The 16226-nt window shown below is 43.8% G+C and overlaps 1 protein-coding gene across 3 annotated transcripts; it reads right to left on the bottom strand.

Annotated features, from left to right (window-relative positions):
• Positions 1 to 215: 215 nt before the first annotated feature.
• On the bottom strand, positions 216 to 14981 carry TMEM171 (transmembrane protein 171). 3 transcript variants are annotated; one of them, XM_056514310.1, is made up of 6 exons: positions 14851 to 14950; positions 14482 to 14693; positions 9446 to 9574; positions 8292 to 8985; positions 7118 to 7259; positions 216 to 539 (listed from the first exon to the last, which is right to left on the bottom strand). In XM_056514310.1, exons 4-6 carry the CDS (start codon positions 8920 to 8922, stop codon positions 311 to 313), a joined length of 1002 nt encoding a protein of 333 aa, XP_056370285.1. In that variant the 5' UTR covers positions 8923 to 8985; positions 9446 to 9574; positions 14482 to 14693; positions 14851 to 14950; the 3' UTR covers positions 216 to 310. The 3 variants fall into 3 exon arrangements, with proteins under 3 accessions (XP_056370285.1, XP_056370286.1, XP_056370287.1); XM_056514311.1 differs by lacking the exon at positions 14482 to 14693 and having other exon boundaries at positions 14851 to 14981; XM_056514312.1 differs by lacking the exon at positions 14482 to 14693 and having other exon boundaries at positions 8292 to 9008.
• Positions 14982 to 16226: the final 1245 nt, after the last annotated feature.

The raw sequence follows: 16226 nt of genomic DNA, 5'->3' as shown, positions 1-16226 counted from the left end.
CAAACAGATTTAATTAAAATAATTTCTACTTAGTGGCTTCATTATAAAAAGAACAGCTATAAATAGAAACTGAAGCAGTAACAGAACAAGATGAGCATTTACTGTTCTTGCAGTGAACTCCCTTCAGACTACTTCAGCAGAGGCCCAGACCTCTCTAGTATTTCTTGAAATCTAAGTTCATTGTTTATTCTTCCTGATGAAAAACTAGGCACAGCCAACATTATTGCTTTTATTACAAAATGTAAATAAATTCAAAAATTGTAAATCTCTGTGTACATTTTGATTAAAAATTAAGTGAACTGTCAGTCCTTTACGAGCTGGTGTCAGATGTGGCTAAGGAAATAGATGAAAAGGATGAGGAAGAAGATGGCGAATATTCATTATTTGTTATTGATGCTTTTTCTTCATATTTTGGTGGTGATTCAGAAGAAAGGTATAGCATTGGTAAAATATCTGAAGGTGAGCTGCTTCCAGAAATTGTATATATGGATTCATAGTCTCTAACAGCAACTGTTCCTTCATCATCAGCAAGCTGTGCTCTATAAAACACAAAACTATGTATTAGCATAATTCATTTATCTATAGTGAGTGAAATTTTACTTGATTTACATAAACATACACATATGCATACACTTCCTAAAAATCCCTGAAGCAAAGAACTTGCATAAGCATTACAATTTCATTCTGTGGGTTACATTATGACATACCAAAATTCTATCATTTCAGAGAGGAAGGGCAAAACAAACTCCCTTCTACCCTTTCAGATCACCAGTCACAGCCTGGCTTAAGGGTATTAACTACTTCTGGACGTGTTGTTTCACAATCTTACTAAATCTTCTTCTGATCCTTAGCTCCTAATGTATCTTCCCTTTTTTAGTGTATCACATACACAGTCCCCTTCCTTTATGAAAGACAGTTACTAGACTTAGAACTGCATGAAAAAAATCAGAATCCCTAGCCTTCTGAGATCTTACATGGAAGGCAATCAAACTTTCATTAGGCATTCCAGCAATCCATGACAGACATAAGGAGTCATATGTCCACTCAGAGCTGGAGAAACAGAAGTGACTGGACATGACCAGACTGCAAAGCTCCCAGTAATGTTCAAGATGAGCAGCTAAGTATTCCCTGTCCTCCTCTAACCATCATAGCTGGATCAAAATTAGTTGAACCCACATTGTTCTGTAATTTGCTCATCTCACCCTGGAGCTGGCCCTCAGCATATTGCTTCAGCTGCTTCCCAAGGAATAGGAAGAACTCCTTGCTCCTCATGATTTTCTCCCAGAGCTGACTCTTGCCTTTGTACATACATCTGTATCCATACCAATACTGAGTGAGGAGCACAAATACAGAGCAGTCACCTCCTCTTCAATGCTGTTACTGGTCTGTGAGCATTTTTAAAGCAGAGAAAAATACTACAAGACAAATGCTGAGGTGCTATGTAACAGATTACAGGAAAAATGAAAGAAATTCTGGATGAGACCATGACTCAGCTTACTAATAGCTCTCTCATCCAGCACAGGCTGCAGCACAGTGCTTGCTGACAGAATGCTGAGCAATGGATCAAAGAGGCAAATCACCCTTGTCCAGTAGCCATCAACATATGAAATGTGTATGCCTGCCATATTTGGGATCTTCAACTATGGCACCATTATGAACAAATGAGACCATTGCTTCTCTTCCATGAAAGTGCTCAGGAAGCCTTTTGCACTGGTCAAGATGCTCTGACTGCCAGCAAGTGCTGAGCCATGAGTCAGCAGGATTGAGTGAAACACCCAGAGGTGTTATCAGCTCCATGGGTCTCTTCCCACACTGGGAAGCATGGAAGGGCAACAGCTAGAGAATCTCCATCAGAAAACACCACAGGGCGAGGTTGTATATCCAAGCCTGAGGTGCTTTATCCACTCCACTAGATCCTATCCCAACAAACTGCCTCTTTTTGTCCATATGTTCACAAGACAGAGAAACTCACACAGGCATTAAACCATATCCACATGATTCCAGGGATGGTGGCTCCACCACTTTCCTGAGTAGCCTGTTCCAACGCTTTACAAACCTCCCCACAGAAAAACTCTTCCTAATAGCTAAGATATACCTTTCCTGGCACAGCTTAAGGCCAATTCCTCTTGTCCAGTCACTTGTTATGTAGCAAAAGAGGCCAATCCCGATCTTGCCACTACCTCCTTTCCAGCAATTGAAGATAACGTAAGGTCAAGCCTCCTTTTCTCCAGACTGAAAAATTCCAGCTCCATCAGAGACTCCTCACATGACTTGTGCTTCAGATTCTCCACCAGCTGTGCTGATCTTCTGTCACACTTCAGAATCTCAGTGTCTTTCTCACTGAGAAGGTCCCAAAACTGAACCACAGAATAGCCTGGGTTGGCAGGGATGTTAAAGATCATCTATTTCCAACCTCCCGTTCCTTGGACAGGGACATCTTTCACTATACCAGGCTGCTCAGAGCCCCATTCAACCTGGCACTAAACACTTCCATGGATGGGACATCCACAACTTCTCAGGGCAACCTGTTCCAGTGTCTCACCACTCTTACAGTAATTAAATTCTTCCTAATATTTACTTTAAATTTTTTTCAGTTTGAAACCAATCCTCCTTGTCCTGTTACTACATGTTCTTGTAGAAAGTCCCTCTCCTTCTTTTAGACTCCCTTCAGTTATTGGAAGGCAGCAATTAAGTCCCCCTGAAGCCATCTTTTATAGGCCGAACAAACCCAATTCTCCTAGTCCTTCCTCACAGGAGAGGTACTCCAAACCTCTGTCATCTTGGTGGCCTCTTCTGGACTCACTGCAACCATTCTATGTCCTTCCTGGGACCCCAGAGCTGGGTGCAGCACTGCAGGTGGGGTCTCAACAGAGCAGAGCAGAGGGGCAGAATCCCCTCCCTGCCCTGCTGCCCACTCTGCTCTGGATGCACCCAGCACACATTTGGCTCTCTGGGCTGGCAGTGCCCATGGCTGGGTTATGTCCAGCCTCTCACCCACCAGCACCCCCAAGTCCTTGTGGGCAGGGCTGCTCTGATCTGTCCATCCCCAGCCTGTGCTGGTACCAGGGGCTGCCCTGATCCAGGTGCAGCACCTTGCACCTGGCCTTGTTAAAACACTTGAGATCACCATAAAACCACTTCTCCATCTTGTCCAAGTCTCTCTGGATCCCATACTTTAAGTCTGACAACTACACCACTCTGCTTGGTGTCATCTGCAAATCCCTTTGTCCATGTCATTAATGAAGATATTTAATAACACTGGTCTGAATATGGACCCCTGAAGGACAGCACTTGTCCCTGAAGCCCATTGGACTCTGAGCCATTGACCACTACCCTCTGGATGCAACTGTCAAACCAGTTCATCCACTGAACTCACTGAATCCGTCTCTCTCCAATCTAGAGAGAAGGATATTGTGGATGCCAAAAGCTTTACAGTAAAGTGACAGATAAATGACATCTGTAACCCTTCCCTTATCCACTGATGCCATCACCCATCACAGAAGGCCACTGGGTTGATCAGGCAGGACCTGCCCTTGCTGCAGTTGTGTTGTCTGTCTTGAATCACCTCCCTGCCCTACACAAGCACAGCTCAGGGGCATCTGTTCCATGATCTTCCCAGGCAGAGGTGAGGCTGTTGGGTCAGTATTTCTCAGTAGTTCCCCACTGTAACCTTTTTAAAGGTGGGTACAATATTTTTCCCTTTTTCTAGACACCTGGGACTTGCCCAGACTGCAGTGACTTTTCAAATATCATGAAGAGTGGCTTGGAAACTACATCTGACTGATATCAGCTGACCACATCTACTGACAATTCCCTCAGTACTATGTGATGCAGCTCATTGGGTCCCAGACTTATGTACATTCCAGTTCCTCAGATAGCCATGAACCTGATCTTCTCCTACAGTGGGAGGGACTTTGCTCCCCCAGTCCCTATCCTGCTGTCCATCTAAGCCTGAGTGGGAAGAGAGGTTGCCATTCAAGACAGAGGTAGAAAAGTTATTGAATACCTTGGCTTTGTCATTCACTGTCACCACTTTTACAGCACTGTTTATCAGGAGGTATCCTTTCTTTGACCTTCCATTTCTGGTTAATGTACTGTACCTGTAGAAGCCTTTCCTGTTACTCTTTGGGCCCCTTGCCAGGTTCAGTTCCAGTTTTACCTTGGCCTTCCGCAGTGCCTCCCTACACAACTGTACTTCATCTCTAAACTCTTCCTAGATCACCTGTCTCCTGGTTTCCACTTCCTGTGCCCTTGCTTCTTTCCCTTAATTTTGACCAGCAAGTTCCTACTCACCCCTGCTGTTCCCTTGCCCTCCTTGTCTGATTTCTCGCTCCTGCGGATTGCCAGCTCTTATGCTCTTGAAAGAGTTGCTTAAAGATCTGCCAGCTCTCTTCTACTCCCTCGTTTCTGAGCACAGTCTGTCAGGGGATCCCACTGACTAGGTTCCCAAAGGACTGGAAGTCTGCTTTTCTAAAGTTCAAGAGGTGGACTTTAACCCCTCGCCTGACCCCCATCCCTCAGGACTGCACACTCCACCCATGCATGATCCCTGCAGCCCAAGCTGCCTCCACTCTTGGTGTCCCAGCTGGCTCACTTGCACTGGTGACCAAAAGATCCTGTAACACATTCCCTCGGCAGGGCTGTCTATCACCTGGCTCAGGAACTTATCCTCCATGCATTCCAGGAGACTCCTGCAGTGCCTACAGCCCTCCAAGCTCCTTTCCCAAAGGCTGCTGGGGTGGTTGAGTTCCCCCCACAGGACCAGAGCAGGAAGGTTTGGTTAATGGGCTCCCCTTGCTCAGGCAGCTGTAGCAGACCCCAGTCACAAGGTGTCCTTTGCTGCCTCAGTCTCTGACTTCTCCTCACAGGCTTTCCACCTGCTCATGGGTATTCTTCAGGGACAGCTCTTCACATTCAATCCTCCTCTTGCTGTAAAGAGCAACCCCTCTGCCTCTACTTTTTTCCCTGTCTCTTCTGAACAGCCTGCAGCCATTAAAAGTCATACTGCAGAAAAAGGATTCATCCCACAAAGTTTCAGGAAGGGCAACAAGGTCACAGGCTTCCAACAGCACAGCAGCTTCCAGTTGCTCGGGTTTGCTGCCCATGCTATGAGCATTGGTGTAAAGACACCTTAACTGACATGCAGGCCAGGCTGCCTTCCTGGAAGAACATGCCTTAGCTCCTTTGACATAGTTCTCCAGTGTTTCCCTCTTGGCTTCTGTTGCCTTAGAAGCCCTTGGCTCAATTGTGTAAGACTACAAGTGTGTTCCAGTGTGGCCAGAACACTCCAGATTCAGGAGAGGACCCCTGCAAGTATCTTGTCCTTCTAATTTTGCTCCCCATCCCACAGTTCGCCAGTAACAAACCACTTATTGCCGCCCTCCCCTTGAACAGAGGATTTAGGTACCCTGATCTCGCTGGCCACACTATTGATACAAGCCTGGATGCAACTGGGTATCTTGGCCCCTGATGGCTCATGTTCAGGTGTTGCTGACCACCATTCCCAGGTCCTTTCCTGTCAGACAACTTTCCAGACACTCATCAGCAATGGCAGTGATGGTGCTTCCAACTGTTACCAAACAGGTTATATTTCTGTAAGAGGTCTATGCAGCAGTAGGGGAAGATGTTGGAGCTTTAGTCTAATAAGTATATTATCCCTGTATCCATGGTTAATGCTTAGTTTTGTCCCATACAGTGCTTAGTACAAATACCAGAGGCCTTGTGTTAATTCTGTGTACAGCTGTGACTAATAAGTCTTGCTCCAGTTAATGCTTCCCTGTATCAGTGATTAATGCGCAGTTGCTGATATCTTAGTTTTGAGAACAAGGACTGAGTGTGAGAGCAAAGAATGATAAGAGAAGTACATTATGACCACATGACTGATTTGAGATACTCTCAAGAAGAAAAGGAGATCTGGAACCATAACCAACCAAGTCCGTGGAAATAATTAGCATATATGCATGTACTCAGGAAATGTGATGAATATGTATTAAGTTTTAGGAATATAACCAGGTCTGTTAGGTTACTGAGCACACATGCTTTGTGGAGAATTTCCCATGCCTCCAGCACTGCTAATAAACTAATGCTGAATTTCTAACCTAGCAAAGTGGTTGAAGAGTTTATTTCCCAGTTTTCAGTAACACCATGTTGCACATAGAGTCTTGTAAATTAAAGTCATTAAATGATAGCACCATACTGACTGACAGATCAAATCCAGTCTGATGTAGAACCATTGTAAAGATACAAAATCAAGTAATTTTTGAATAATTAAGGGCCAGAAAGTAAGTTAGGGACTCTAGACATGTGACACCTAGCTCTTCTGGTCAGATCTAGCTATGACTTCTAGCATGAGGCCCTTGCAGCAACCTCTTTTACCCTCAAGTTAGCAGCCTACAGGTAGTAACCCACAGTGGATAAGTAATCCTCCAAGTTATTGTGACACAATCAAGTCTTTGGTAACTGGGCAGTGCCTGATCCCTGAGCCTTGTGGTGTCAATATCAGGCAATTCTGTTATAATCCATGTATGTAAGGAATGGCTGCAAGGGTAAAGTACAACATCTTGAAATGAAACTGGCTTTGCATCCCCCCCTTATCATGCTGGAGCCTTTTGTGATATCAAGGAATCCTTTAATCTTGACACATGGCCACAGCAGGAACAAGGGAGACCAGCACAGAAGGTCTCACTTCCTCAAGGCAGAGATAAGGGACACAAGAGAATGGAACACATCAGCAGATAAACTAATATTCCCAGGGTCTGTGGGTAGGTATCATAAAATACTTGCTGCTCTATTTCTACGGAGCATCCTAGAATCTGGCAATATGGACAACAAGTCACTACCGCAATGCTCTTGGGCAATCTGTGGAAGAAATCTACTACAGGCCATTGATTTAAGAACTTCAGAAGTTCTTCCCAGCCATAATAATAATTTAATCCTCAAAGGACACTCTGCAGTTTGCAGTTCCCCTAGTATACTACCATATTTTAATGCCAATTCAGGAAAAGTATCTGAAGTAAGTCATGCATAGTAGTTAATTCACAGTGATTATATAAGAACAAGGTCTTGGATACCTAAAGAAACAGCTCAGATTTCTAAAGTCAGAGATAAACAGTCTTACCCATCACTGAAGATAGAGTGGTACGGTGGAGGACTTTCACTTGTAGTCAAAACACTTGACATAAGACAACGTGTCACAGTTGGTGACATAGGGTCAGCAAAATAAGAAGGTGGTGGGGGTGGGAACACCATCACAGCATCACCTAGAGGAAAGAACACCAATTACTACCTCTGAAGAACACCTCTGGTTATACTAAGAGCATCCTATAATTTTTACTTGCCTAGCTTTTAAGATAAATGATCCCACATACAGAATTGATACATTCTGACCTGCTGGAGTAGGTTGGAGGTACATCTGAAACCTAAATAATTCCAAAATAAAGATGCAGCACATTTATAAATGAAGGATTTCATTTAGACAACACAGCTGACAAGGGGAAGTGTTTATCTAGCTAAGAGACACAAATACAGTTGACTGTCTACAAGAAGTGGAAGTGCAAAGCACAGTTACTGTTGGAACATTATAAGGACAGGAAGGTATTTAGTTTCCCTCCCAAACATAACATAGGTAATTTTAAGTTTCTCCTTAAGTACTGCAGTGCTGTAATGGAAGTCATTAATGGGTCTGAGGACTGATTTTGTGTGTTGTGACAGTTTCCCTACTAACTTACTTGTAGTTCAAGGTGCACTAATGACGACTATTGACACATAGTTCACTACTTCAATATATTGTAAGAAATCTAAAATTAATTGCAAGAAATAATAATAAAAAAAAATTGCAAGAAATCTACCAACTTCCACTTCATAACTGAAGAGCTTAAAACTTGTAATTATACTTCTGACTGACCAAAGATGTGGCCACAATTTAAAAAATACGGTACCTTGGTTAAGAATCAGAATCTTCTGTTTAAGGGGTCAGAGCACAAGGCTAAAATAAACCTTAAATATAGTCATAGAAATCTGTGATCTATAGTGTCAATTACACCATTTCAGAATAGAATTAAGGTTAGACTCATTTGTGTCAGATTATGTTGCTTTACACAGTCAGACTTTTCTTTTCATGCCAAAGAGATTCTGCCTTTTTGAGAACATACTGAACCATACAGAAACCATAGAGACAAAGTAACATTATTCTGGCACTATGCTATCTTGACATGCTTAGAGCTCAAAAAAGTAATGTCCCGATGTAAATTATCAGTGGAGAAAATCCCCACTAATTCTCAGTTTTTACTCACCTACTGTAACCTGAAAAGATTCAGGGCTGTGAGCATGTTCTTCACTTTCACAGGATTCTTGGTTGAGATTTAAGTTTTGCTTCTTTTTAACATGAGCTATCACGAAGAAACACAACCCAGTGAGCACAATCAAAGGTCCCATGATTTGAAGTGACAGGAATCCACAGCCCTGGAGGTCCACATCAGAAGTGCCAGTGTGGTTGAGCTGTATCATATGCCAGCCAGGGCTGCAACCAGGAACCCAAATGCCCAGGATGCTAATTAACATTCCACTAGTTAAAAACAGGAATCCAAATATAAGAAACTGGGCAAACTGACAGTTCCCACGACAAAAAACAAGGCTGTACACCTGCTCATTTTGCAATTGTCTTTGTCTTATATACATCCTGGCCCTTGATCGTGCCAGAAGGACACAAACCAGTCCAGTTACAGCCAGCACTGGCCCAGCAGCCTTAAGGACCTCATTACAGTCACTGAAGCTTCCAGATGGACATGACTGGAGAATAAAAACGGAAAGAAGGAATCCAGCACAGAGCAACACGGCTCCAAAAACAAAAAGGAAAAAAATAAGTTTCCCATGTTGTCCATTGCTTCCTTCACCTCCTGGTGCAGGAACAGCCACTGGATACATTACTACAGAATCTCCTCAAGCAGATGAGTTGTTAAAATTAAATGGCAGCAAACTACAGCAGATCTGTGAACATGAAAATACACAAACTAAAAGAAGAAGAAAAGCCAGGAAGAATACATATCTTATATTTCTTACCTTCAAATTAACTACTCAGCCTTTATTGTACATGCACCAGTATTTTCTGTTTTGCACTACCTCCACTATGGATTACAGGCTACTCAAGTTTACTGATATTAAATCCCAATGAAAAGACAAAATTTGCTTTACAGTATGACTTAAACCAACTGTAATTGCTCTTGCACAACTAAATTAATTTTTTCTTTAGACAAATAGTCTTATGATTAAGGAGACATTATTTTGAAATGCTGAATATTAGGAATGAGGATAGGTTAGCTTTCCCCTTGAAAAGAGAACGCTATTTCTGTGCTGAACTGCAGGAAGTGAAGGTTGTGAGAGATAGTACCTTAATGCAAATGAGCAATGACTATGGACTTTTTAACCAAGCAAATATTCTGTTACATACCTTCTCAAAGCATATAAACCTTGCTCCTCTTTCCATAGGCAGTAAAGACCTTTCTGTTTCTCTCTTTAAATGAGCTTCCTGTCCTATGCTGTGTCAAAAGCAAGTACTGAGATGGGTTTTGGTTCTGTTCTGAAATGACAAAACAAAAAAAGAAAATAGAAAAGACCATTCTAAAGACCTTCAAGTCTCACTGACTTCAGTTAGATAGAGTTGGTAAGGATAGTATTCCTACATTTCCTTCCAACTCCCCTTACTTCTGAATACTTTGTCTTTGCTAGAAAGATCTTTAAAAATAAATTAATGAAGGTAGCTCCCAGAAGGCTTCCGAGCCCATAAGACTTTATATTCAGAACTAAAATAGAAGAAAACAGAAAACAGTTTTGAGGCTGTAACAGCCCACATGGTAGTATGGATAACAAATCAGCTGGATGTGGATTTACTGGGCCAAGGGAAGCCTGACTGGAAGTTAGAGTTCCAGTCAATGAGCTCTAGTACAAAAAACCCAACAACTCTGCTGTTACCTACAAGGAAGTTACTGCTACTCTGACACTCTGGCCTACAGAGCCAGATGGACACCAGTCACCACACAGTGGCTAGCAACCATGCAGATCTTGGCCAGCATCCATCAAAAGCCAACTTGAAATGCAGAGGAAGTTCAGACTATGGAAAATAACAAGTCTCATGGATAGACCATGAAAAGCTGTTCCCTATCAAGCGTAGGAAGTACTCAAATGTGCTTGTGGCACAGTGCTCTGACACTGCCCTCTTCCCATCATCAATCATGTGTCTCCAATGACAGGCAATTTCTCCTATGTCTTGGATATATAAGGACTGATATATAGGGACTGGTGGAGTTTGTCATGGATGGAAGCAGGGAATCAGCTTAATTACTGCTCTTACTGTTTGTTAGTTAACCTTCACCCTCTTCTCTAACAGCTTCTACTGTCCTACTACTAATTCAGATGACTGGAAAATAAAACATCAAATTAGACTGGATCTTCCTTACACATGCCTCTGGTACATTTATTCCACAAGAAAAACAAGGTATTATGTGATTTCTGGAAGCAAACTGTTAAACATCAGTCAGTCACAAGGTTTATGTCACTCCCCAGAAACTGCAGTGTCCCACTGGGATGAAAATAAAACCATAGAACCCACCAGTGACTCAAACACATAATTATTTATCTGCAGTGCAAGGCAATCTACTGAGTCACTACTCTGCCACTTTTAAGAGTAGAACCCAATTAAAGAATGGGCTGAGCAGATCCATGAATGATGAAGTTATTACACATTTTACTGCTGGACATCAAACCAGGCCTCCACAAGAGCACAGGAGAAAGCAGAGTACATCACACAGGTAAAAGGCTCAATAAGCACAGGATCTCAGAGGCAAGGAAACACAGCAAGAAGGCCACTGCAGGAAGCAACTAAACTTCCTAGCTGGCCGTCTTCAACAGCAAAACTGACGGACCATCCCTTAGGGCATTCCATTGCTGCGAGTAGTTAACTTGCAAACCATGACTGCTAAGTTTCTTCAGTGTTTTGAATTCAGTCTGAAAACCCTCTAATAGATCAGTTCGAAAAACTGCTGAGTGTCCCTTGGCAGAGGAGTCAGATTCACTCCAGGAGAAAGAGAGCTATAATGAGCACATAAGATAGAACAGCATGTCACAAAAAAAAACAAAAACCAAAACAAAAAAAAATCAAAACAAAAAAAAAACAAAAAAACAAAAAAAAACAAACCAACCAATCAACCAAAAAACGTATCCTGATCAATTTTGAACTGAAGACCTTCAGCTCAGCACACTGTCAATACTGCAAGTGCTGAAGTCATGCATGACTTCAGACTGCATGAGTCTGAAGGCTCTACTTCTGGGTAGAAAAAACCAGACTGGGATGGTCACTCCTTTGATTTCAGTGGTCTTTGCTAGGTTAATAAAATTCTTTCTGAAAACTGCATATGCCCCATTCTCAAATTATCTGAGCTGGCTCAGATTTTCTGACTGATCAAATATAAAAAGCTGAGTAAAACACCTCTGAAACACACATATAAATAAATAAATCCCAGCAAAGTCCAGTTTCAGACATAACTGTCTTGAGACACTTTTCTGCTGAGGCACATTAACCATTTCAACACCAACACTCTAGAGAGAAATCTGAATCCTTTCTTTGCAGTTCCCTCTAGGGAAGAAAACATGGACTCAAATATAAGCAAAATAGAAGAAAATAATATAATGTGAAGGCAAAAAAAAGTTAATTCAAATATATATCCATTACAAAGAAAAGTCTAGAGATTTGTCCTCCTTAGTCCAACACAGCGCCTGCTTCTCTTCTACCAACCCTGTTATGAGATTAAGCTATTAAAAATTAGATTAATTACATTAGAAATGAAGCATGTACATATTTCCTTCATTCTTTCAGGCCACAAAAGAAGGAACATTCAGAACAATCTGCTGTGGCTTTGAAGAGGAAAGCCATAGATTTTATGCTAGAAAATCCAAGGGAGGACTAATTTCCATTTACACTACCAGGAAATTTTAACAGAAAACCCAAAGCAAGATTAAATTTACTTATTGTGTTTTAAGAAAAAGTATTTTAACAAAGAGACAAGTCTTTTATTGTCTATGTGCTTGAAACACTTCCACAAGATCTCATATCTCCACAGGCATATTGATGTAAAGGAATTTTCCCTTGATATTAAACTCAAGTCTGAAAGCAGACAAGGAAATAACAGGTCAGAAACAATTAGAATATAATCCAGTAGTGTAGAGGTCGTTAAGTATGTCAGAAGAGGGAACTGGAAGCATAACTTAAAAAGAAAGTCTGGTTATAAGCTCAACCTAAATGATATAGTGCTTTACTTTTTTGTAAGTCAAGCCTATGCCAGAACAGGAAATAATTTCATAATTTCTTGTCATTTTTCTGTGTAACACTTGTATTACAATATGGATGACTCCAAGAATCTAAAAATACTTCTACTGCAATTTCTCTTGAGCCTTCAGAGTTCATATTTTCCAAGATTTCCACTGCAAACACCAGGGTTATGAATTTACTCACACTCATACAAAATTTGATAGCTTCATGCAGACATTCTGAATTCAGGAACAGAATTAAAAGAAAACCCTGCTGTCCCTCTGTTCTATCCTTCCCAGAGTAGGTCCCATTCCCCATCTTTTTGCTTGCAAAAGCACACAAATAATTTCATGCAGAAGGTTCAGGTCTACTCTGTGTTATTTCAAAAACTGTAATAGTCTGTTGTAGTCCACAATGGAAATCCCATTAGAATTTATATGCCATCCTTTTCAAAGACTTTAGTTTTTCCATTTTTTCACCTATGTTTCCAAGTTTTGAACCACTACTAGGAACTTGCCACTGCACGGTTTTGTGATTTCTTTTTTTTTCCTCCCCAGGTTTTAAATTAAACCATGACTCCTTATTGGTCAAGCTACTTGTAAGGAAAAACGCTCTCAACTTCATCCAGTTTAACTTCCTTATCAAAACATGAATGGCTCCCTATGTCTGAACTTCCATCTTTGCTCATATCTGCCTCTGTACCCACATCATTTTCTGTTGTGCATTAAATCTCAGTTTCCCCCTGGACTGGACTCTTAACTTGGCATGCAAAGACACTCATTCATGAGTATGCTGTTTAAACTAAATTGTCATGTGCAACCTTCATTCCAACACACTCCCCTCCCCACAGTGTTTTTAACAACTTATTTGAAGAGCTGGCGTGAAATGCCCAAAAAATGCAAGTTTTGTTTTCTACTTTGAAGAAACAAAACTACAAGTTCTGAGATGCCAATGCATGCAATTTGTTCTCTTATGTAAGCAGTCACTAATTAGTACCTGACATGCTCTTATCTCACAGAGCACAAGACTCAGATGTCATAAAAGGTTTCAAGATCTAGATGGTGCATATAAAGAGTCCCAAGCTGGGAGTGGATGCCACAAGAACTCTGCCCATATGGGTCAACAAAATTATTATTCCAGCTTAGAGTATGGAAGAGTAAAGCTGTGCTGTTATTTACAATCACTGCAGATGGGGCAGGAGCCACCTGGAGATGTACTGGAAAGCAGCTGCAGTAGGAAACTCCAAAAAGTGGGATGAATCCTGCCACTCTCCAGAGATATGTGCACCAGGGATCTCTCTTACCACAAATCAGCACTGTCAGGGATTCTCACTGTGCCAGACAGTGCACATTCTGCAAAGCTGCCAATTCCTGTCCCTATGGGCTACAAGACAAAAGCAGCTAAAGTGAAAGATGGTCCACCCATGTTCCTCACTCACTTCACCAGGAAGAATACTGACACCACAGCTGGACAGAAGGACCACAAAAGTCTGTCTGAACAGTGAGGAGCTGGCAAAGCAGAGCTTGGTAACCTGACTGAATGCCTTGCAGGCAAATTAGGCAGCACCTAGATTAAAAAATGAGCTCTGAAGGGTCTCATGCATGTTGGTGGGATGCTTTTTACATGACACACTAGTGGTACACAAGTGCTGTGGCAAAGCAGCTCCTATATTCTGGAGGACCTGCAGGGAGACTAGGGAGAAAGCAGACAGATACAGTTAACACCACAGCTGATGTTTTTCAAACACGTAACATATGACAGACCAGACCTGGAAATTTGCAGGAAGGTCTGTGATGATGTATCTCAAAGCAGCAAAAGGCACAAGACAAAAAGCATTACAGGTATTTGGTGACAGGATAGGCCTCAGTGACCATCAGGGAGATGCAGGGGTCCAAAAACTATGTAAAGCTATCCTGTCCCAGTTTCCTAAGGCTGGCTTGGGGCATTAAGCCAGACAATCTAACGGACAAGCAATTAAACTCTACCTAGGGAAAGCAGTATTCATGCACCAGCCCATCAGGCACAGTCCATTCTAAGTCACTTAGTCTTCTAAGTCACAGTAAGACCTTCAGGAAAATGAACTATGCCCCAAAACCTGGAATGCATCACGCCGGAGCAAGGAGAGACGCAGGGCAACCTCTCCACCACCTCTCCGTGACAGAGCAGCACCTGAACCTCCTCACCTGTGCCATCCCAGCTGTACGCCAGCATCAGCCACAAGAGCACTGCATGCCAGAAAAACCGCAGAGGTCCCTTCAGAGACACTCCATCCTCCCTCAGGGATGGCGTAGAGGTCGCACTGGGGAAGCAGAGCGGGGAGCGGCGGGCTCTCCAGAGAGAACATGTCTCCAAGGACACTTACATCCCGGACAGTTCCCCCACACACCGGGCAAGACTGAAAACACGGGAATGGCGGCGGCTGAGGGGAGACGCGGCGCGCCCCGCCCGCCCCCGAGCCCCGCGGGACCGGCCGGGGCCGCCCGCTCTCTGCTCCCTCCCGCCACGGCTGCACAGCTCTCTACGAGAGAGGGTTCCAGGCACCAGCCACTTACCTGGCGAAGGACGCAGCAGCGCGGCAGGCGCCGCTATTTAAACGCCGGCGGCCGGCGGCGCGGCACAGGGCCGGGCCAGGCCCAGCCGAGCCGCTCCGGGGGAGCGCGGCGGCACCGCCCCCTGTGCCGGCGCCCCGCCCGGCCGAGGCCCGGCGGCGCCTGCCCGCGGCTCCCTGCGGCTCACAATGGGGCCTGCCCGCGGCTTCCCGCGGTTCCCTGCGGCTCTGGTGGAGGCCTGCCCACTGCTCCCGGCGGCGCCTGCCCGCGGCTCCCCGCGGCTCACAATGGGGCCTGCCCGCGGCTGTCGGCTCCCGGCGCGGCAGCGGCGCTGCCCGGCTGGGAGATCTCCTGGCGCCTGAGCCGGGTGTCGGTGCGGCTCGCAGGGCACGGCTGTGACACACAACTCTGGAGTCGGGTGTACGCGGCCAAAGTCAAGCGTGCCCTGAAATGCCCGCAGTTTCGGGTTGAGGCAGGTGAGCAGCCCCCCTCAGGATGGTGCCACGTCTCCCCTTTCACAGAATCTCGGAATATTCTGAGCTGAAAGGAACCCGTACGAATCGGGTGCATCTCTCCAGTGCCCATACACGGATTGAACCTACAGCCTTTACAACCAGGCTCTATTTCAGGAGCCCTTCGTGTTGCAGCCCCTTAACAACACTTGCATTACTCCACGCCCTTGGGAACTTGTTAGGCAATCTAAAGACAGGTTGAGCCTAGATATGACATCTCTTTCAATGGTGAGCCACTTTAGCTGGTGGAAAATATAAGAAGATGCTTTCTTGCCATGTACAAGCAGGGGAAGGAGGAAGAAAGTGACTTTGGTAGTTGAGAGGAGAGAGCTGATGTGCAAGAAGCAGCTGTGTGAGTAGACAAGGAGGCAGCGATGGAAAATCAAGATGGGCCATTTGTAAGTGCTGTAGCAGTGGCAGGACCAAGACAATGTGTCTGAAGTTTGCCCAGCTGGGTAGCAGCAGTCTGGTACCCAGTGAGGTGTGGGTGAATCTGTTTGTGTTTATGTGAGTCAAAACAAGATGAGCCAGAACAGGAGTGGAGTGATGCTGGAAAAATAGATGCCAGGAGGAAAAGAGAGTGATTGAAGTCTTGCTTGACAGAGAGATACGTTTGTTGGACAGTACAATTGGTTGAAAATTCTATGTAGCTTTCCATAGGAAACTGCATTTGGGTAGAGAGCAAGGGAAATTTGGAATTGAATTGATAACCAAAAAGTGTATGAAAATATTTGTTGGGTAGGAAGGAGCTTGTCGTGGGGTAAAAGGCATCAAGGTTTCCAGAACAGTAGGTTCCTGAGTGTTAATGACCCATTACTGTCTCTACTTTTATGTCCCTACTCAGCTACCATTGACTGGAAGGGCTTC

The sequence above is a fragment of the Oenanthe melanoleuca genome, chromosome Z (genome assembly GCF_029582105.1).
Source record: "Oenanthe melanoleuca isolate GR-GAL-2019-014 chromosome Z, OMel1.0, whole genome shotgun sequence".
Classification (NCBI taxonomy): domain Eukaryota; kingdom Metazoa; phylum Chordata; class Aves; order Passeriformes; family Muscicapidae; genus Oenanthe; species Oenanthe melanoleuca.
The sequence above is the reverse complement of the archived record's forward strand: the minus strand, read 5'-3'. Positions and strand labels throughout refer to the sequence as shown.

Excerpts from the sequence above, each read along its gene's own strand:
- TMEM171 (XM_056514311.1), bottom strand. The coding sequence starts at position 8,922 with ATGTATCCAGTGGCTGTTCCTGCACCAGGAGGTGAAGGAAGCAATGGA. Across the intron at positions 7,260-8,291 it reads ATCTTTTCAGGTTACAGTAG|GTGATGCTGTGATGGTGTTC; the intron begins GTGAGTAAAAAC and ends TCTTTCCTCTAG. Across the intron at positions 540-7,117 it reads CACTCTATCTTCAGTGATGG|AGCACAGCTTGCTGATGATG; the intron begins GTAAGACTGTTT and ends TGTGTTTTATAG.